This window comes from Pogona vitticeps, chromosome 1 (genome assembly GCF_051106095.1).
Source record: "Pogona vitticeps strain Pit_001003342236 chromosome 1, PviZW2.1, whole genome shotgun sequence".
NCBI lineage: Eukaryota > Metazoa > Chordata > Lepidosauria > Squamata > Agamidae > Pogona > Pogona vitticeps.
The window spans coordinates 199,904,470-199,927,621 of record NC_135783.1 but is presented as its reverse complement, the minus strand read 5'-3'; the positions used below and the strand labels follow the sequence as shown (position 1 = coordinate 199,927,621).

At 43.8% G+C, this 23,152-nt stretch overlaps 2 protein-coding genes across 3 annotated transcripts in view; both read left to right on the top strand.

Annotated features, from left to right (window-relative positions):
- The window catches only part of HOXD3 (homeobox D3), a 51,636-nt gene that overhangs the window by 5,258 nt on the left and 23,226 nt on the right, over positions 1 to 23,152 (top strand). For both annotated transcript variants that reach the window (XM_072980485.2, XM_072980493.2), the window contains exon 2: positions 10,463 to 10,489. The gene's annotated coding sequence lies outside the window, so the exon portion shown is untranslated. The remainder of the gene's footprint in view (positions 1 to 10,462; positions 10,490 to 23,152) is intronic.
- Positions 10,522 to 16,482, top strand: HOXD4 (homeobox D4). The gene is made up of 2 exons (XM_020806262.3): positions 10,522 to 15,170; positions 15,728 to 16,482. Exons 1-2 carry the CDS (start codon positions 14,717 to 14,719, stop codon positions 16,039 to 16,041), a joined length of 768 nt encoding a protein of 255 aa, XP_020661921.3. The 5' UTR covers positions 10,522 to 14,716; the 3' UTR covers positions 16,042 to 16,482.

Here is a 23,152-nt window from a genome sequence, read left to right as displayed (position 1 = left end):
AGGACCAGTAGGCTTTTTGACAGAGAAAGCTTACATCACCTATTGGATGCCGCAAACTGATGTGGATTTGACTAGAAAACCCCGAGATGTGAGCATCATTTCATTCTTCTCCTAATACTTAGCTCTCAGAAAGGATCCCCTCCTGCTCGGTATAAAAGCCACTCTCAGAAAGGATCCCCTCCTGCTCGGTATAAAAGCCACTCTCAGAAAGGATCCCCTCCTGCTCGGTATAAAAGCCACTCTGCTTCCGCCTGTGGTCCTTGCAACTCTGTTGAATCTGATTGGGCAATTTGTCACGAGGAGGTTTCCCCGCATCCCACCGACCCGGAGACACTCAGCCCCTCTCCCAGGGCATGAACAGTCCCTTTGTTGTCTGACCATTTGTCCAGGAGAAGGCGCTATAGGACAAGCCTCACAATGCTTGGGTTTCGAGACCTGCCTCAGCCAGGGAGCAAAGGCAGTGCCTTCATTGATCTGTAACCACACAAGAACCCCACTACGCCCACCTTGGAGAGATGCACAGCCCTGCTGTCAAGAACATGCACTGCATCCTGGAAGATTAACCCGCCTCCCTTAAAACACTTGCGAAGCTATTGGCCAGACTGGAGTGTGTGTGTGTGGGGGTGTGGCGGGGGTGGGTGGGTGGGGATTGCTTTCCTGCATCCTCAAAAAAATACCACTCCCGTTTTCTTTGGGGAGAATCCTAAACAGATGAATTCATTTGAAATCGTGCTGTGTCTCTTGGTAGTGGTCTAGAAAGCTTTTTTTTTCTGACTGCGCTCCTTATATATGCATGGAATACTGAATTCTGTAGGACAATTTTCAATGAAATAAAAGAGCAGATTTGAATAATACAACTATGAGGCCACAAAAATATGTAAGAAAAAAGAAGTGGGGGGTTTGGGGAAGCAAGCTTTTCCATCCTTCACCATTTTTCATCAAGCTGCAGGTCTCAAACTCCCTTCCCTTCCCTCCCTCCCTCCCTCCCTTCCTTCCTTCCTTCCTTCCTTCCTTCCTTCCTTCCTTCCTTCCTTCCTCCCTCCCTCCCTTCCTTCCTTCCTTCCTTCCTTCCTTCCTTCCTTCCTTCCTTCCTTCCTTCCTTCCTTCCTTCCTCCCTTCCTCCCTTCCTCCCTTCCTCCCTTCCTCCCTTCCGTTACTCATTTATTTCACACTTGAGTCAAATGGCTAAGCTTCATTTTCTTTTTTGCTTCTAAGTAGGCATCGGATTCTCAGGCCTACAGACACACCTGTGAGTGTAGGGAAACCAGACCCCTCCAAACCCAAAGGAAATGACTATTAATAGCTACCTACCTATTTTTTAAAAAAATCCCTAGCCAGCTGATCCACAGTAATCACAGCCAGCTCCCGGGGATCTCCCACAGACAGGAACCATTGAGAAACTCTTCCCCTCCAGTCTCCTCCATCCTCAAGTGCAGCCAGTTTATGGGGCTGTATAGACGGCCTTTTGTGCCCCATCAAACAAGTGGTCACAGGTCATTACTTCCGGATCATAATCTGTCTGCTCTTTGATCTTGTTCTGCTCCTGCTTCCTTTGTTTTCCCTTTGATCTCTGTTGGCCCGGTGAAATGGCCCCCATTCCTTTCAAAAGTTTCTATTTCCCCCTTGCCCTCTGGATTCTCCAGCCCCTTGGCTTGTGATAAATGTGAAGGACACACCCTGACTGCTTTTCTTTCCCTGCCCTCCACATCTCCTCTCACCCCTCACAAAGCCCACCTTGCTCCGTCTATTCTCCCCAGGTTCACCTTCCACAGTCATGGCACAAGTAGTTGTCCTAGCTCCACCTTCTGGGGCATCCAGTCACCCTTTCTCTGTCTCCACTTGGCTTCAGCAAGCACCCTTCTCCCCCGCAGGGGAGAAGTTGTTGCCCACGTCACAAACCTGTCTTTCCCATCCTTTGCTGCTTTTCTGCTTCTTTCCTGCATCCCAAACACCTGCCTTTAGGATCTTGATTTACCACGAGGTTTCCTTTCAGATTTTGCTACACTCAAGGAATGACAGACCAAGCTTTTAGGATTGATTTGCATCAGATTAATAAATTAATAAATAAATAACAAGGTTCACCATTTGTACCCAGAAGCAAAATGGGGGTCCGAAAATGGTTTTGAGCTTGACACACACCAGGCTTTGCCTAAGTTTCTGACAACTGAAGGAACGTCCTGTGGTCAGAATTCCTATGTCAGGGAGTGATATTGGAGAAGTTCCTTGGGAGCAGCCTCTTCCATATGTTTTCAGCTACAACTCCCATCATCTGCAGCCAGCATGGCTATGCGGACTAAGGATGATGGTGGGTGTACTCTAACATTTCACTTGGGCCCTTGATTGGGTAAAAATTTCTAGATCATAAAAAAGGCACCACTTTCAAGTCTTGGTTGTAAATGTTGGGAAAGCTGAGTGTGGTTGCATGAGCCGTCAGCAACCTAGTATCCTCCTGATGTGTCAGACAACTAATCCCCATCAGGCCCTGATGGTAGGATGTCTTGTAGTCAAACACATCTGGAGAACACTTATTTGTAAAGACTAGCTTAATCCAACGAAGGAATTTGATTGTCTACATAGAATGCTCCTGGCATAAATTCCAGCACAACTATCTCCTGCCATCATCAAAAGATGGATCAAGATGATCCAAAGGAAATGCCAGAACTATGTATGATAAAAGAGAGAGAGAGAAAATAAAAGAGTATTGCCTCTTGATAAAATATGACCATTTCAATGGGATTTTATGACTAATCTTCAGAATGAAGAATTTTTTGAAGCTCAAAATATGACTGGCAATCCCTCCTTCACAGAAAGTAGTTTGAAGTAAAGTGGCTTTGCCTATTATCTTCCACTACAAAATGGTTTCTGGCCAATCCTGGGTGTGTGTTTTTCAGAAGCAAGCATTGCTGAGCTCCATGGAACTCAGTGCCATGTGCAGCCCTCCAGATGTCATTCAACTGCAGCTCCCATCAGCTCTAGCCAGCTTTGAATGCCGTCCTTCTGACGACCTAACTTTGCCCAACCCTGCTCTAAAGGCAGCAGCCAACTCACCCCAAAAGCGACTCTACTGAGTTCCTCAACTTGCCCCTGCCCAAAGTGTTTAATCATGATTCCCATCACAGGCAGCCAACACAGCTTAGCTGGGTGTGATGACAGTTGTAGTTCAACACATTTGGGAATACTCATCAGAGCTTTGCCCAGCTCCCTAGTTACTGTAGCTGAAGGGGTTTCGGCAGTAGGACCATCACATCTCCAGCATGGTCATTTTGGATGTGGGTTGCTGAAAACAATGTGCAGTCAAAACCAAAAGAGCGTCTTCCTAAGTAAATGGCCTATGCCCATCTTCATGCCCTCTGGGTGTTTCAATGACAATTCCTCTCTTGACTGTGGATCATGCTGGCTGGGGCTGATGGGAATTGTTGATGGAAAATGGCTGGAGAAGGCATGACATGACAAAGCATCCTAGCTCCTCCCTACCTTCAAGGCTGTGAATCTCATTTGGATTTGCACAAAGTTACCAACAGCTGGATGGTGACTTAATCTCCAGGTGGGGTAACCTGTCTCTCTCTTTTTTTGGGCCACCACAAGCCCCATTGCAGTTGACCATTGGCCTGATGGGAATTGGAATCTGGGACAATTTCTGTAGGGCAGTAGTTTGTCCTGTTAAGCAAATGCTTGTGCCCCTCTTTCTTGTACAGAAGTGGAGTAAAGGCCCAGCTTGCCCCACCTTTGCATATGCCTCATCTCCATTCATACCTTTTAAAGGCCCACTGTACTCAAAGTACTCCTAGTCTTCTTTGAACAGCACAATTTTTCAAACTTCTCATTTTCCAACTTAGAACTCTCCCTGCATTTCCTCTCTACTTGACCAATGAATGAAAGGCCACGTCATCTCCTCCCACAGCTCATTTGCCTTATTTCCTCCTTTTGTGGTTTCAGAGCATTAAGCCTCTTGACAATTTCCACTGGATGCATTTATCTTGAATGGCGCAAGTTCGTGCAAAGGAGCTGAACCGGCTCTTTATCCACTTGCCGACTGGAGGCATAACCAAGTGACTTATCCCTACAGGCATTTTTCTCACAATCTGACTGGGATAGAGAGAAACAAATGTTTCCTGAGGCTTTTCTTTTTGTCTGGCAAAGAAAGCTTTTGAACTTGGTTCCCTCTGGCCTTCTTAAGTTACTACATTTAAATCCCACGTTTCTTTTAAGGCACTTAGTCTACATTTCTTCTTCCCCTCTCTGTTTTACTGTCTCATCAACCTCACGTGGGGGATTGGCTTTATCTAATCAATGGGATATGGTTTGAACCTGGATCTCTGTGGTCCTCCATGCACCATTTTTTTCTCAAGAAAAAAAAATCACCATTACTGAACCTTATGGTGTTACTTTTGATCTCACCATTGCCCTACAGTGGAAATTATATGATTCTTTTTTTTTTTTAAGGGCAGATAGAAAAAGAAGTTTTTACTAGCTGGATGACTGGCTGCTTTGAGAAAACAGAGATGAAAGTAGCACCTGTTCTGTATCCATACAGCATTCCTGAACAAGAGTTTATTGGTGGCAAAAGTATCCAAGCCTGTACACTGAATTCGTTCGTGTCAAGAAAGTGTGAAGACTGCAGTGTTTCTGAACATACACAGAATGCATTTTCTTTATCCCTAAATGACAATTCCTTAGCAAATATCTGAGACCAGAGAAAAGTGTTTGTCAATACATTGTTAGTAATTTAATTTAGCATAGTGGTCTATTTATTGTCAGTGAGAGGAGGATGCCCCTTGGGAGTTTGTGCCTCGGGATGCTCAAATAACTTGCTTGGCCTTGGATATTTGGCCTCTTGGCTAGGGGAGGGGAACAAGCACCACTCACCTGGGAGCAACCAAATATATTAAGGGCAACCCTAAACCAAGACATTCTGCTGTGCCTCCTAGGAAGAGTTAGGATGGTCAGACCAGGGGTTGGCTTTCTGAAGAGCTCCCAGCCCAGGTGAGCTAATGAATCATATACTGGGTTGAGGTTATAAAGCACTAAGCCTTACCCTTTTGCTTTGGCTTGCTAAAGTGGCATTTTTCCCCCTGGACTGTACCCGTACTAATCACAGATAGGGGTTCACAACACTCCAGACTCCTTGCTAAAAACCAAACAGTTTGGGGGGGGGGGGAAATCTCTAAATTCCAGGGAGAATGGCTCTAGACACACCATTTAGAAATAAGCCCAAAGGTTTGAGAACATGGAGGAGTTCACTCTCAGAAGCCCCCAAGGGATTAGGGCAGTGAAATGGTACAGCTTCTGCAGTAGTGGAGGAAGGAAGCCACTTTCTAACCTTTCTTGCTTCAGCTGCCAACAAGTGCATTTAGAACAAGGATTGGGGAGATGCAACCCTCCAGGTGTTGTTGAGCTGCAGGTCCCATCACTGTTCACTTGTGGGCTAAGCTGCCTAGGGCTGGGGAAAACTGCAGTCCACAAACAGTTGTAAGACCACCACTTCCTTACTAGTTGCTCAGAAATTTGGTGTCATGGACTTGGACAGCTGCCAAAAAAGGAGAGATCTCCTTCATGACTTGCTTGTGGCACTGAAGCCTCCATGTCAAGGTTGGTGCACAGTATACATATTTCCAAACCAACATCTGGAAGGATTTGCCACTTAGAATAACCTTTTCCAACATGGTACCTCACAAATGCTTTGAACTTCCTTACCCGTTCAATTTTTCGGGGGGAGGATGAGGGGGGGATTATAGCCCCAGAATATCTCAATGACAACTTAGAATATACTCCAATAATGGAGATTTCAGTTTTCCAATTAATTGCTTGTTGGAAAGCAATTAATTATACTATTCACAGAATTAGACACACACACACCGCTATGCCCAAGACAGCCATTGGGTTCAACATCCAGGTAAGTGGAAGGACTTGTAGGCAACCAATTTATACATGTGTGTCATGGAAGCAAGACACGTTTAAAACACGGTAAAGTTGCATCCCAAGCTGCAATCCTATGTACAGTTTCCCTGCTTAAGTTCAATTGCAAGTTCAGAAGCCAAGGGAACTGAATACTGGTACAGAGTCAATAGGATCCAGCTGGTGTGAATCCTGTGGACCGGATCCAGACTAATCAGACAGAATCATTGGAACCAACAGGATTTCAGAGATTTATGATTTCAATGGGTTTTCTCTATTTTCAGTTCTGTAAATTCCACTCCACTGAGCCTGGGCTTTTTAGACTTTTTTGCATACACTTAACAGTCAAAATAAATAATCTGCTGTCAAAAAGTCCGGGTAGAGGGAATGGAAACCACTGCTATGAAACCATTGCCCACAGGCAAAAATCCAATGTCTGTGTGTTTTTCATTTCAGCTGCTTTGAAGTAAGTACCATTCATTCCAGTTGAAACAAGAGTACTGTAATCTTCTGCACACTTACTTGGGAGTAAGTCTCACTGGAGTTTATCTCCTGGTTGCATGCATAGGGTGTAGGAGATTGGATCCTTACCATAGGCACCTTTGAACCTTCCTATCTAATGTGAATACTTTTCGTTGGGAGAGATTTTGGAAACATGGGTGCCTGCAGGAGAGGGCGAGGGAACAACATAGTACAACTCCATGTATTGGCTGAAAATGCTAGTTTAACTAAACAGATTATCCCTTCAGATTAGTTTCACTCATCTGTCCCAATTGATATGCATAAAGTGGATCATACAGTCTTGTCTGAACTACAGTTGCTGTTTTCCAAACTGAATTCAAACTCCATGAAGATTTAGCTCTGTTTCTGCTTTTGATTTCACTTTTGTTTGGAAAAGTCTCTTTTAACCATAGGTGTGGTGTTCTTTGAAAATATTCCTGCCTTGAAAATTAGAATGGTCTTTTTTCCTTAGACAAGACCTATCTGCTACCCTAAAATAACATGACTTGATCAACATCTTGAATAAATGTGGATACCCAAAGTAGCCAGACTCCTAAGCATTTGCCTTGTTCTTAAATATGTCTTACTGAACAGAATGAGTAGCTGTTTGGAGGAAATGTGGAGGAACTGTAACCTATTTTCTCTTAATTTAAAACTATTATGGTTGTATTTAAGCCCTTGTAAACTCAGGTGTGTGGGCTAAACTAATTTTCAACTGGATTCTGCACACATGAAGCTCTATCCAAATAAGCAAGCTGAGGGCAGACTCCTTGAAATCAGTGGGACACGAGCTACTCAGTACAGCTGCTATTTATGGAGTTTACTTCTAACTAATGTGCCAATGGGGGTTGGGAAGCGGGTTTAGCTTGATATCAGGCAGACCTCCAAGCACTTTGAACTGATTCCAAGAGTCCAGGTCTGGACCTCAGAAGCGTTTCCATCAGGTGCGAGTCAGCCCTGGCTGTTAATGCGCTTGTTTCCGAGGTACAGTCAGTCGTGACTCCTGAACTATCTGGCAAAAATCCTGCTTCCTTATACAACTTAAACCCTATGCGATGCGACCTATCTAGACGCCATACGAGGTGTGATTTCCATAAAGAATTACACAGGGATCGTGGGATCCGCGGATGTGGTGGGAGTGGGGAAGCGGATGGGGTCTCAGCCATTCAAAGATTTCTGCCTCCTCTCTTTCAATTACAGAACTTTCTTTCCCCTATTGTTTCTCAGTATTACTGAGGTCACTTTAATCAGTTTCCCCCTACTTAACCCACATAACTGGAAAAACAATTACCGGTGAGATTTCAAAACATCATTTATAGAAAAGTTCTGAAAGCTTTTCACCTAAAAGCGGCTTCGATTCTCCAATAGGAAATACTTCATTTCCTGTGTTTCAGAGTGAAGCCTGACTGCATTCGACGTTTGTTTGTTCACTCCTCCCTCCCTCCCTCCCTCCCTCCCTTGCTCTTCTTCCTTTTACCTTTCCTTTACACGGGGCTCCTTTTCTTGTTTTATAACTCTTCTCAAAGCTTCAATTATCAAAGTTCTCAGGCGGGGGGCGGGGGCGGGGGCGGGGGCGGAGAGAAGAAAGGACATGAAGAGGCTCAGCCTTTTACAGGTCTTGTTAACTCCAGCCTCCCCCTCCCGGGGGCGCTTTGAAACAGTTTGACCAGTTCGAGGAGAGAGACAGAAGGCGCGACACAATAAGAACCTCAGAATAAGACCTTCACAATGAGAACCCCTCTGCTCGTCATTTTGCCAGCCAAGACACCACCTCGAACCTCCCCTTCCATGGCCCTCCTCTTTCCTTCCTTGCTGCTCACCCTCTGTGATTCACAGGTATACTGCCGCTGCTCCTGGAGGTTGGAGATAGATGGCTTTATCTGCCAACATTGGTAGATAGTTTCCCCTGTCCCGTCCCCGACACTGTTTACAAGAGTGGCATAGCAAAAAGGAACCGAGATGATCTTCCCCGGACAGAGAACCACGACCCATTTACTGTACATCAGAGATACATGAAAACATGGACATAGATGCATACGCATAGGCACCACGTTAGGCACACATGCATGCGCTCCCGTGTCTGTAGGTCTGTGCATGCATGCAAACACACCCTCCCAGCTTATAGACTTCAACAAAAGAGACGTTTTGCACCGCAGTCTTCTGAGGGCAACCGAATTGCCCGGATTCATGACACTGGAGAAAAACTGTAGACAGCGAGTTGGGAGGATCCTACATACAGAAGGGGTTTTCCATGTGGCTTAAATGATCTTACCTTCCCTCCTGCCCTCCACTATCCACCCTTTGGCCCACCGTGCAGCATTCATCCAAATAAACTGTGCATCGATACTCACAGTGAAATTCACACGTCCTTTTCCTCAAAAAACTATCAAGTGGAAGTCTAGTAAGCTGCCAGTTTGGCTGCTTTCTTCCCACGACTGAGGTTTTTTTTTTTAAAAAAACTTAGCCTAAACGTTACACCCGCGCCCGCGCCCGCGCGTGGCCTCGCGTATCTGAGCTCTGCCATTTCGAACGACTTGCATCTCACAGAGCTCTGTCGTTCGGAACACGAACACACACACACACACCGCTTTCCTCTGTTTTTCCCCCCTCCCCTCCCTTCCAAGCCCTCTTTATTTAAGTGAATAAAAGTTTAAAGCTGGAGGTTATTTATTGTTCCGCTGAGATAAGTCCTGAGTGGCTCTTTGGAAGCACGTGATTCCAATAAACTTTGTTTTATGGCTTGAGAGTTGACAAGCCAAAATATAATTCCCACCATAAATTAGTTTAAGAGCATACAAGTGCAGATGCTTTAGATCCTGGAAGCAGTGACAGAGCAAGTGCGAGGCGGGAAGAGCCCTGCTCGCTGGATCGGAGCGCTTCAGCCGGACCTTTCTTTCGCTTCTCGCGGGTTGCTTTCCTCTTCCCGTTGGGGGGGAAAATTCGCTTACAGTAAGTCTCTTCTTACTCCCGGTAGACTGAGTCCAGCGTTCCTGAAACAAACAAACAAAGAAAGAAAAACTCTGTACAGTGTAGAAATGTTTAGACTACTAGATTAAAGGAAGCTCGAAAATGCTACAGGAATAGCACTGGATCCAGCGCCCTTAGAACTGCTTGTCGTTGGTGTTATTATTGTATTTAAGAAACAGACTCCCGGGTTGACTCTGCAGCGCTTTAGCGAATGCGTTCTTTGCAATAATTTCAGCGTCCTTGGCCCTGTTATTCTGAAATAAAGCTGAAGGGGAGGGGAAAGACGAATCGGTGAGACAAGAAGGTACAGCACAGGCAGCTCCCTTAAACTCCTGTTTGGGATTCTGCAGCCCTTCTCGAGGGGTATACCAGCAAAACGATGAATGGTGTTAAGATTTTTGTTTTGTTTCGGCTTTGATCATCCATCTTGGCAAACACCCTTGTGGTGTCTACCCCCACGGGGATGTTGATGTAGTATGAATTTGATTGCGAAAAGGACAATTAAAAAAAGAGGGCAGAAAAGCTGTGTCTGTTTAAGTAAGCACTGTAATCATCATAATACTGTAAATAAGGGAATGTGCAGCAGGTTAAGAAAACTATAAGGACCTTTAAGGGCCTAGGCATTGAAGTCATTCGGTTACCTGAATAAGGAGGTGGTTACAATGCCCCAGAAATTCTGCAGGAGGGTCAGGTTTGTTATAGGCTAGCATGAAGCCAGGGAAGGAAGCTCTGAGCTTCCTGGACGAAGGATGTATCTATTGCAAAGTTCTGTGTTTATCAATGTAAAGTTCAAATGGGTAGTCAAAAAGATCCTATAAAATCACATACGTGATGGGCTAAAATATTTAATTGGGCTTGTTCCATTCATAAATAATAGTAATAATAAAACATCAATATTAATAGCCATAACCAAAAAGGCAGATTTATCAATACGAAAAAGTGTGCCAATATTTCTTTTTAAATGTCATGTCTTTCTTCTCAAAATTGTTCACTGACACAGGAAGAGAGTGTTGCAATTGTGAACTATTAGCAGGCTGTGAAAAATATACTATCATGTGCATTTCTTCATTTTGTCTCTTTCTCTTTTTGATTGCAACAGGTTGGAGACAATGGAAGGGCACCTGCAGTAAGTAAACTTCTTTTTGCAAAAATTGGGTGTGTGTGTGTGTGTTTCCAGATGTTACCTTGAAAACTTTGGATTTTTAAACAGAGACAATTCATCCTTAGTGTTTCTCCGAGGTTCTTACTCCTAGATGGCTCTTGGGGGTTCATTTTTGCTTTCCACCAATTTTCTCTGCAACGATGATTCCAGATAACAGCAAACACTGATTGTACAGTTTCTAGGGGGATAATTAAAAGCTGCACAGGTGCATTATATCATACTCTGCCTCTCATCAGTACCTTCCAGCTAGTGAGGAGGATTGTGATTTTAACAGGAGAAAGCTCTCACAATATTTCCCTGGGCAACTGATGTATTTATCATATACTGTATGTTCAATGGTGGGCTTTTCAACATTCAATTGCATTTGTAACCTGACACTATAACCTTTTGAGAATCAACATATTTCCTGGTGCCATACCATGTTCTTGATATGTTCACATATATTATTTTTGCAGCCTAAACAATTTGACAACAAAGCTTCTCTTTTTCAATTAAAGCATGCATTCTCGATAAATATGCTTAGGGTGACTTGATGATGCTGTTATAAGAATTGTAATGCCTCTGTGCTATTCTGATTCATTGAAATATTCCTGAGTTTAACATTTCTACGAATTACAGCAGAAAATGAGCACTTTACTGTCCATAATACTAATCGTCAATGCCTTATTTTTGAGAAAGAAATGTTGGAAGGTAGGGAGAGGAGGGAAAGAGGGGTTCATTCCAATGAAAGTGAAAGAAAAAGAAGAGAAGGAAAGAAAGCAAATCATCAATATTTAAATGTTTGCAGGTATCTATGATACAATGAGTTTGGGTCTTCTAGCCGATTTTTTAATGCAGTGTATTACACTCCTGTGTTTAAAAAGATAAATGGATTATCTCTTCTAAAAGCGATTCTTTTCAGTAAAGTTTCCTTCTCCCTCTCCCTCCCCCATCCACATTTTGCTTTTTGAGAAACTTACTCTGTTACCTTTGAATTCCTGACTGGTGTCTGTTTCTTCCTGTTTAAAATCGCAGTATTGTTTGTGAATGGTGTTTTGATGGCTTTAGACCGTGGAGATGAGGGACAGTCTTCTTCAAATTTTCTTTTCTAGCTGAACTTCGGTAGTCTTTTTTTTCTTCTTCTTTTCCAGTAGTTTTCTTTGGTAAGCTCTTAAAACTTTAGCAGAAGACCACTTACTTTCTGTTCTGTTTTCTCCTTGCCATTTCTCTTCTTCAAGGGGAAAACATCTCCCTTAAACTTAGCTTTAGCATACTAATTATGAACCAGGATACAAAAAGGCTTGATGGATCAAAAGAATTTTTATGGGCATTTGAGCAGGAGGTGAATATTTAACGCTTTTGTTCATCAATAACTCCTTTGGCTTTGACCTGTCTGAACTAGTCGTGCAATAAGGTGAAACACAGGTCACACTGTCTAACAAATATGAAAATCTGTGCTATAGCACAAAATGTTGTGACGATTTCTCCTCCCAAAACATGCTTGCTTGGAGTATTCCTGCCCACATGCCTGACATGGTTTTACATCCTCCTTGGAAAGTGATGTCTTTTACCAAACATGCACGTTCTGTATTGCTCACTGCTCTGGCACATTCTGAATTTTTGTTTTGTTTTGTTTGTTAAATGCTTATTAATCAAAAAAGAACAAGCCGGGGAGACCCCTCATCCTTCTAATTAGAGAGAATAAAACCTCTTCAGACAGTCCAGAAAATAGATGCCAGATGAGTTCAGAAATTCGTTAGGAGATCCACTTGCTCTCTGCCTTCTGACTCAAGGAGACCACTTTTTTGAAACCAAAGCTGCCTCTTATCCTAAAAAGAAAAAAGAAAAAAGAAAGCAAGAGTGGTTCTCGTCTGAGAAGCCATTTGCTTCCCGATGCTTCATGTCCTTCGCATTTATAAAACTCTCCAATTTTTCCCAAGGTTTGTTAGTTAGAATAGCCAAAGGAGGGGAGCGCAAGACAGCCCACAGGAACCAGGTCAGGCACAATGCATGAACTTTGGAACTCCAGTGTGTTGCTGTCGACAACGTAGAAATAATGAAACACAGGGATATGTTTGTAAATGATTTAGAATGACCTCCCGCCCTGCCCTTCACCATAAATGCTACTACATGAAAACTGGAGGACTCTTTGTGCATGCGTGTGTGTGTGTGTGTGTGTGTGTGTGTGTGTGTGTGTGTATCCAAGGAAAGTTACTATTTCTTGGCTTTCAGGAGAAATGGTGGAAGCAGTGTCATAAAAGAAACAAATCATCTTATTTCATTTTTAAAACGAATATTTCACTTTCTCCTCCTTTTAGCACCGACAGCTTTATATTGGCATTGAAAGATGCTTTGCATTGTTGTTGTGATCGTCGTCGTCGTCGTTGTCATCATCATCATCATTAAAACAATCAGTGGCCATGATCTTGCAAGTAAACCCTTTTCATTTCATTTCCTCCGGTGCACGTTTAAAAGCTGAAGTATCCACAGCGGTTTGTCACATAACCCATCACAAACCGATTTTTAGAAATTGTGACACTAGATATGATAAAGAGAAATGTCACAGCCATAACCATTTTTCTTTATTTTCTTATGAAATCCTTCCATTCTTCCAATCCATAATCTCAGCCCTTTATCCCACAGAGAGTAGTGCAGGATTCCTCAGAAGAGAACAAGAGGGACCTGAACCTTTCAGTGATGCCGCCTTTGTTACCCCGTGTAGAGGAAAACAGAAGGTTATTACGTTGTCTATATATACCCTGTAGAACCGAATTTGTGTGGTATTTATATAGTCACAGATTCGATTCTAGGGGAATATATGGTCGATGCAAAAACTTCACCTTTCTGGAAATGGTTAGAGTTTTAAAGGTAGAAGATATCAAAAGACACCTGGGATGCTGAAGGCTATATGGTCTCCTGCTGGTACATTCGGACCATTTTTCCTTAATTCCATGCTTCTTGTTTAGTAACGCATTCCATCATAAACCTCTTCATCCAAATATAATTAACATCACTAATCTGAAAAAAAGAAATGTTAGTTGGCCAGTTCATTTGCTGTTTTAGGATGATGATGATGATGATGATGATGATGATGATGATGATGATGATGATACAGTGGTCAGAACAGCTGATATTAGCGGAAACACCCTCCCACCCCATTCCTATCTCCAGATTTTTCTCCAGATTTTTATGCTACCACTGAATGCCACTGGGGGAAAAAACCACCCTAATTTTCTCTGTCTTCCAAAAGAAGGCAATAAACAACTGAAAACTGGAATTACAAAGTTAGGTGTAGGTATGTGTATATATATATACACATACACACACACCTAACTTTGTAATTCCATATATATATATATAAGCATCTTATATATATCTCTCTATATAGATATATATAAGATATCTATATATATAAGATGCTTTTTAAAAAAGGAAAAGTTGAACTTCACCACTCTCAGGACAGTTTCCCCCTTTATCTGTATTCTTCTTCTTGTTTCGGTTTTTAAACACGACCCCCCCTTTTTTTTAAACAACGGCAAAGTAAATTAAGATTAGTTACTCATTGCCTACTCTCCTCTTGGCTCGCGAGATTCTGGTAACTTTTGGTTGACCCCGGCCAAACAAAGGCAAGCCAGATCCATTGTACATGGTTTTGCCCTCTCGGTTGATGTCTTCGGGTTTCCTCTCCCTTCCCTGATCCTTGTGGAACGCTGGCTTTGCTCTTCTGCCTGTCGCCTCTTCGGGGCTCCTTGGCGGAAACGTGGCTCGCTAATGTTTGGATACGATCGCCAGCATTTAAAGCAAAGGGCATCAAAGGTTAGGAAAGTCCGCGGAGACAAAAGGCTCTCATTTACCTGGGGGAGGAGGGGAGATGGGGGTTGCAGTGGGGGTGTCATGGAGCTGGGCATCCCTGGATGAGCCGAGTTTTAGGGCATCTCTATCTCTTTTGCAAATGGCGGGTGGGGGAAACAAACACACGAGGGCATGATAGCCCGTGGGTCCACTTGATTGCCCGACCTATTATTTAGTGGAATTTGTTGAAATTATGAGGTGCACACACAAATCCGGTGATCACCCTCCCTGCTTCCCGATTGGCTGAGCCGGTCACGTGGGCGGCTAACTTTATTCAGTTGACAGCAAGTAGGAGGGCTCTGTGGAAGGGGGGAAAAAGACAACACGAGAAAAATTAGTATTTTCCACCTTCCGAAATTAATGGCCATGAGTTCGTATATGGTGAACTCCAAGTATGTGGATCCCAAATTTCCTCCTTGTGAAGAATATTTGCAGAACAGCTACCTCGCAGCTGAGCAGGGCTCCGAGTATTACGGGGCCTCGCCAAGCTCGGACTTCCAGTCTCAGGGACTCTATCCACGGTCAAACTACGGCGAGCAGCCGTACAGCTGTAGCAATGCCCAAGGCTCTGCCGCCGTGCCGCCGCGGGGTCACGGGCAGGAGCAGTCCGGGCCCCCGAGTCATTTCCCCGGGCATGCTGAGCACTGTCCACCGTCTGCCCTGCCAGCCACCAGGACCTGCACCCAGCAGCCGAACCTTAAAAGCCCCAACGGGTCATCAGCAGCAGCAGCACCAGCAGCCTCTTCAGTAGCCGCAGCAATCAAGCAACCCGCGGTGGTTTATCCCTGGATGAAGAAAGTCCACGTTAACTCGGGTGAGTCTCACCTTCTTGCGACCCCTGCTTCCCAATCTGGACCAGCCCCACCGCCGCTTCCTGCAGCCCACCTACTCTGCAGCCTAACCAACACCACCAACACCCCAAAAAAAGTCCTTTGCAGGCTCCATGAGGAGAGTCCTGGGGTTGGGAAATCAAGGCAGCCTACTGCTTTCGCCATACATTTTTATGGTGGAGGAAACAGGCCTCTTGGCCATGTGCCTTGGAGAAGGAGGAGAGCCCCTTGCAAAAAAAAAAAAAGATGTTGAGGGATTTTTAAGGTTCATTATGTCAGTGAGTAAAAGAGGAAAATAATAGAGGAGGGAAGAGAAGGAAGAAACACACACATGAAATAGTGCCCATCTGTGATTAGCTCTCGCCGCCGCCCCCCCCGCCCTCATGCAAGGGTGTATGTATGGAATGGCCACACAGTAGTGAGTTGGGTCTCATTTTGGTTTGGCAACTTCTGGCGAGGAAGCCAAGATTTACTTTAGGGGAGGGTGGGTGGGGTTGGGAGAGAGTGGTTTAGTCCTGCTGACTATTTTTCTCCTTCTCAGTGAATCCTAATTACACCGGAGGAGAACTGAAACGGTCGAGGACAGCTTACACCAGGCAGCAAGTCCTGGAACTGGAAAAAGAATTCCACTTCAACCGGTATTTGACCAGGCGCCGCCGGATCGAAATCGCTCACACGTTGTGTCTCTCCGAACGCCAGATCAAGATCTGGTTCCAGAACAGACGCATGAAGTGGAAAAAAGACCATAAACTTCCTAACACGAAGGGCAGGGGATCCGGTTCTGCCTCGTCGGCCTCCAGCCAACACTTACAGACGGTTTCCAAGGAGCATCAGACTGAGTTGACAACTTTGTAAGGAACTTGGCAAACGGGTCCGTTTCAGAGGCTTGGTTTGGAACTAAAACTGCCCTGGACAGACGTAGACAAGTTGAGAGAGAGATTGAGAGAGAGAGAGAGAAAGGCCAAGAGAAACTAAAGAAATAGATTTACTCTCTGACTAAGCAAAAACCTGCGCCTAGCAGGGAACCACTGCCGAAGTCTCCTCTTGCTTTAAGGTACCAGAGACAAACCCAGCCATAGGGGCTTCACAGGAATAATGCATCTCAGCAGAGCCACTCAAACGAACAAACAGGCAAACACAAGCTAGCAAGCAAACTGCATCCAGGAGAGAAAGTGATACAAATATCTCTATGTCTATATAAATATAATATTTTTTAAATAAAACTCCTCTGTCGAAACATAACCATGCACCCCTGCCAACGAAACCGTTTGATGTTGCATCTGAGACCTGCAGGGGAAGGTTTGTGGGTTTGTTTCTGAGTTAGTCGTGGTTTCTCTCCCCACCCCACCCCACCCCCCTTTTCCCTATTCTATGCCTTTCCAAGTTGTGCATTTGGGTAAGTCCAAAACCGAAGTCTTGGCTGAAGGCATGTGAACTCTTTGCTCTACGGAGCATTTTATTTTAAAGATAATGCAACAGGGGAGCATTATTTTAAGGATAATGCTCCCCTGTTGCATTATCCTTAAAATAAAATAGCATACTCACCCATCCCCTCTAACTTTTCTGTAATGTTTTTTTTTTAAAAAAAATTGAAGTGAAACGGGTTGTTTTATTTTGTTATTTTTTTAGTGTATTTATTTATTTGTAGTTTAGGAAAAGGAAAAGAGGGAAGGTTGGAGAATAAGCAAACCAAAAATGCAGAACAGGATGAAAGTGAGTATCTCTCCTCCCTCCCACCCCCCCCAACCCCCGTTACGGAGATCTTGCTCATGAAAGTGTAGAATGTATCCACTTCTTCACACACCCATAGACCCCCCCCTCTGGTTTTAGGGTTCCTCTATATATTGCATAGGGAAATGTTTTATAGTATTTAGCGACGAGGAACAAACAATAGTCTTCTTTTCTGATCGAATGGCCTCAAAACCGTTCCTGTTCATGTGTTGTCTTTTTAGTCCGTTCAAAAGAGTGAGCAGACCCGAAAACAAATTGTAGGAAAGAGAAAGAAAAGAGTCGCTCCTACGAAAATACGGAGCTACTATTTCACACGATTTGGGACATGGAAGAAAATTAATTTTTTTATTCAGACTAGGTGATGTGGTGTTTAGCTTTTATCATATTTTAATTAAACTATTGTGCTGGTTATGAAGAAAAGCCCTGTGACGAAACAGGAGGACGCACGGTATGTTTAGTATTGCGAGGTCTGTGTTTCTTTTGATGAAAAGCGAAATGGGAAAACTTGGGTATATTTTAAGATAATTGTAGAGAAACGGAAACACCTTAGGAGAGAGGAGAATAGGTCCCGATATACTTTGGCATAAATCCCTGCCATTTGCACCGGCGTGTAAGGTTTTAGGTCAGTGTTTATAAGAGCATCTTGGTTTCGCTTGAAGTATATTTGACTAAGGCAGTAAAGAAAAGCAAAACCTTTACGTCCTACCAGTTTATCCCTCGGGATAGGAGCAAGCCAAGAGGTCCCCTTGACCTCTACACATACACCAGGAAAGCTTAAGGAGATGAGATAATGTGCTAATTCCACCTCCCCTTTAAATTTCCAGCCCATTTTGATGCCCACTTCCTTGGAAACAAGTCGGATCAGGTCCTTAGACGTTAGTCCCCAACCAGAATCCCTCTGAAGTGCATGGGCAGGAGCGTTTTAAAATTTGCAATCTGGAAATTCGTGGCTTCTAGGAAAGATACCTAGCGAGCTGGGGAGGGTGGCAGCTTCAAGGCTTAAAAGGACTCCATTCTATCAAGGATCGAGGTTCGAGAAGATTTTCTTTGATTTAAACAAAATGTGGGGGGAGAGAAAAGGGATGGATGCTTCGATGGGGAAGCCGGAGGATGGTAAAATACACTTCCAGAGATCCACGTTCAATTGACTGGGCCTTGGAGGAGTTGGCGTCGCCACAGTTCTCCCGTTTGGCCGTGGTATTTTCCCTGGCGTCAGTCCCCTTTTTGGTCAGTCACCTCTTGAGCTATTCGCGGGGCTCCTTTTGACGGATTGTCCGGATCGGGATCGCCCAAGACACCGCCTTTTGTGTGAGGTCCCGGAGCCTCTTCTTTGTTCTTCCTCTCTAACCCAAGCCCTGCTTCTCAGGCTTAGACCCGGGCTGAGCTTCGCTTGAATATCTGCCCGTCGTGATATTAAAGATGGATATTCCTGCTTTCTCCGCGTCATTGTCTCTCTGACAAAAAGCGCCGCGATCATACATAGGGAAGACGTCTTCTTTTCTGACGCCTTCACGTCGAGAGGCTGAAAAGCTGGGTGGTTTTTGTTGTTTTGTGTTGTTTTTCAGCCGAACTTCGGCTAAATGGTAGAAGCAGGTTCAACCAGAGGACAACTTTTCTATCCGATTAGCCGTGTTTCAACCGGGAGGAATGACCTCTAAACCCTTCACCTCTTGGACCTCAATGAGTCCCCCCTGCCCCTTTTTTTTCCCCGTAGCACTGAAAGGCAGCCAAGAAAGCAGCGGCCCTGGCCTCAATTACTCACATCTGAAATCTTGAAGTTCTTCTTCTTCTTCTTCTTCTTCTTCTTCTTCTTCTTCTTCTTCTTCTTCTTCTTCTTCTTCTTCTTCTTCTTCTTCTTCTTCTTCTTCTTCTTCTTCTTCTTCTTCTTCTTCTTCTTCTTCTTCTTCTTCTTCTTCGTCTCCTTCTCCTCCTCCTCCTCCTCCTCCTCCTCCTCCTCCTCCTCCTCCTCCTCCTCTCTTTCCTAAAGCACTAGTCCTAAACCTGGAGGTTACAGCCACCAGATTTCCTTCCGTTTCTTTTCCAGAGGCTCCATGTTCGGATTAGTTGGATGGTAAAGAAAAGGGAAGGCCGCCACTGTTTACTTAAGGCCTGTGTCAGGTTGTTTGTTTGTGTGTCTTTTAGAGGGGTAGCCAAGAGCTCTGGCTTTCTTACAACTTAATCCTTTACTGCCTCCTTGGCGGCATTCACATCCTACTGGGCTTTAGTAAGTGTTGGCTGATCCTGTTGGTGTTTGTTCTGAAATTAAGTCCGGAGTTTAATGGAGCATTCCCTGCCAAGCAGGGGTAGGTAGGGCTGCTGCCCTAATGTTCTGGAAAGAAGGGGGAGAGAGAGCTAGCAAAGGAGAGGGAAAGAGGGAAGTCCCTTTTGTGGCGGTGCATCCTTCCCTCTAGCCACACACTAGGAAGGTGTGAATTTCAATGGAACTGCCCTGTAACTCAACCCTGCCTTGAAACCTGGAGATCGGAAGCCTCCATCTAATGTGTGTGTGTCGGAAAGTTATGTCCCCTTGATTTCAATGGGACTTATGCCATGTGGGCAAATTGCAGCCTGAGAGTGGTCTGGGTGAAAGAAAGGCCCAGAGGCTAAACATACGTACTTCCGAAGGTATAATCACCCTTTAATCCCAATGTCACAGACTTCCGCATAAACATGTTTCGAACAAGTCTGCCAATGAGGCAGTTTGGACTTCATCCTACCGTTCGTTTGTCTCTCCCCCATCCCTCCCACCCTGAGTCCTGCATCTTCAACCACGTGGAATTCAGAACGTGTGAAGAAAAAGCAAGAACTGTCCCCAAGCCCTTTTGTAATGCTAATGTCCCCTGAACAAATGTTCGGTCCAAACTCTTAAAGTTGTGCTGGGGAGGGGAGTCTCCTTTGAGCTTTTTGGGGTGGGTGGGAGGGGGGGTGTCTTAAATCTTGGTTGCATTTATGCTGGTCAGCCCTTGAAAGAGAATGATGGAATGCAGCAGAGTATCAAAAGGTTTCTGTTTGATGGGTCTGAGATGTAAACATTTGGCCAAAAATGCTTTAAACCCACCCCCATCACATTCACATCCTATACTCTTTTCTCAGTTGTTTGAGGAGAGAAATTACTTTGATGGTGACTGTTTTGATATTGGACTATGCTGAAATCGTCCCACTACAAACTGAAGAAGTGGGGTGGGGATGGGGCGGGCTGCCACAATCCTCCCTTATAAATTCAGAGTTGTATGCTACTAGATCTTAGTGATTAAATCGCTTTGTAAAACAGCAGTTGTCTGTTCTCCTAAAATGTTTTCTAGACTTTGCTTATAGTTTTTTTTTTGCTGCCTCTAATTAAAGAACTATTTATACAAGTTATCTTGATCCATGTCCTCTCTGTACACAGATGCTTCATATAATAAAAGACAGAAAGAGACTCTATTTTTACCGGAAAGAAGTAAAACAAAATCCAGGGAGATCATGTAGGATGTATAGTTTCTCTTATATCTACAAAAACTAACCTCAGAGTGTAAGTCTACATGTACTGCTATAGAAAACAACACGGAAGAAGTAGCATACTGTGGGCTGATGTTGCCCACATCCTAATGTCAACTATATATACTGATAAATATTATTCATGCCTGGATATTGAGAAGCAAATTGCACTGATTTAGGCTCATTCTGAACTAAATATCCAAAGGAGTGCAGCTTTATATTCTACTCCTAAGGGTGTTTATTTGGAAACCACTGGATTACATAGATCTTCCAAGTAATTTCACAGTTATATTTTTGTTTGCAGGCTGAATCACAGTTATTCAGAATTTGATTTCAGTCATCCCGGCTGCAGTTGCTGTACTTCTGAATAAATATATATAAGATTACACCTGGGTCTGGAATTAAGGCCACACCTGCCTGCCAGTACTGAACTTCCTTCTGACACTTCTGATCCTATTGTTGGGGTTGCTATGGAAATCCCATTGACTTCAATGGAACTTACTCCTGAGTATACATGAGCAGGGTCAATGTCTGCTTAAAAAGCAAAGGATGTAAGGCGATACTCACTTAAATGTATTTATTTAAAACATTTCTTCAGAAAAACCATCCAAAGTAGATTAAGTAAAGATGAGAAAAAGCAAGTTAAAGTAAACAAACTTACAGCATGCTAAAATACCCTGAAGTGTTCTCCACTTTCTATATCTCATGTTACTTACTTTTCCTCTCTTTTGGTGACCCTTTCATGCAATGTATTTATATCTGTCTTAAATCCTCTTCCTGGACATGATAGTTGGCAGCTTTCCACTTCTTTCAGGGTGAATTGCTTCCCATCTTTTGGCTACCATTCAAGGAATCTTGCAACTGATACTGCCAAGCTAAGTATGGATGGGTGGTAACTTTGATCTTCTTCTTTGGACAACAGATCCTCTCCAATATTGCATGATTAGAACTCTGTGTGTGTGTGTGTGTGTGTGCGCGTGTGTGTTTTGTGGCACCCTTGTTTGTGTATGTGTACTTGCATGCATGCATATTGGTCTGTGTACATGTACTCAGACCAGGTTAAAATAGCAGCAACAGTAGTGACAACCACCCTGTGAATTAAGCAGAGACCTGAGTTCAGTTACAAAACTTATTGGATCTGAGCTGGTGTGTTGAAAGTGAGGAAGATCAAGCAATTATTAACCAAGCCCTTCCATCGGTTGGGTGTATGTGCATGTGTGTACTGTAGAAGACTTAGTAACATCACCCAAGACTCTATACAATACAAGACTTAACGCAGCAGCCCTTGCAATAGTTGGGAGTTTTTATTCTTCCCATTTTGCAGAGGGCAGGCTGGGACAGAGTACTGATGACCTTCCTAAGGCCTTCTGAAGAGTTCATGGCTGAATAAAGATGTGATCCCTGTGGTACCCTCCAGGTGGGTCCATTACACTCAACAACAGGTCTCGGATTTGACTTTAAAAGTTGCACTAATAATGCAACTTCTAATGCATTTTCAGGGCAACATTTAACCTCCAAACTACACATCAGTCCTCACATCTTCTGTTGTTGCCCAGATAATGCCACTCTATACATGAGCTTACACATTTGATGTTAAAAGTTCCTGGCCAGTGAAAAATCCATAGAGATGCTGTTCTTTCCTACTTCTGAGGACATGATTTCAATTTCAGAAAACTCTCTTATTGATATTATAAACATGTTTACTCTCCAAAACACATGAGATCAGTAGGACTGACTTCCAGATGGAAAGTGTGTTAGGGTCAGCATCCAGTTGTACTTCGGGAGCATGTCTGACTGAACTACTCGCATACATAGAAATAAGCATGTATAGAGTCTGGACATCAGAGTGGTATCCAAAGCACTAAATACAGTGCTAGTCTCAACTGCAGTAGACTCATTGACATCAATGTGGCTTAACAAACCCAGTTGCTTCCAGTATCTCCAGCTAATATTAACATTGCGTTTAGCCCAACGGTTTCTATCATTTCTATCATTGCACTGATAGAACCAATTCTTTGGATGGAATTTCATCACCATTTTGATAAAAATAAATTTCCTCAAATTATTGAGATGTAGCCCACACTCCTGAATTCAGTGGAAGAAGTCATGCTGGTTTGAATGGGGTGGGCTATGACCTGAGTGGCTCCATTCAAAATGGCGTACTTCTAATATGGCTGTGTCGCAGGTTGTGGCTGGGCTGAAAGAATAGGCGCTACAGTATACCCCAAGTGGGCCTCAGCAGACAGCAATCAGTATATTCAATCCACCGCCAGCATCAAATCCACCATCATTATCATCATCACCCCCTACCATCAGCAGCCTGGGTCCAGACCTAGTGGTAAATAAAATGGACCCCTTTTAAAAACAACAGCAACATCCCATTGATTTTAATGGGTTTGCTCTTAGTACCACCAAATCTGGAGGAGAAAGCATTTTCCAGATTTTAAGTCTTCCAGACCAGGCATGGGCAGACTTTGTTATTTACCAGAACATAGGTCCAACAGTTGAAGTCTGCTGCAAAATACGTTTAGAGAGAAACCTTCCATACAAAACCCATTCTCTATCACCCCCAAATTTCTTGATTTCATCCAAAGATAAGGATAGTGGTGGAGGAGATAATTTTGCCCCTGCTGTCATTAATCAGATGGAAATCAAAGACCTCTGGCAGACTACTTCCAATCCCCAAGAAATTTACCAGTAGATCCTGATTTAGCTTATGCGCTACTTGGCCCCAAGCCCTTCAGGGAAGACTAGGCCA

Coding starts and splice junctions, on each gene's coding strand:
- HOXD4 (XM_020806262.3), top strand. CDS start 14,717: ATGGCCATGAGTTCGTATATGGTGAACTCCAAGTATGTGGATCCCAAA. Junction 15,171..15,727: donor GAAAGTCCACGTTAACTCGG/GTGAGTCTCACC, acceptor TCTCCTTCTCAG/TGAATCCTAATTACACCGGA.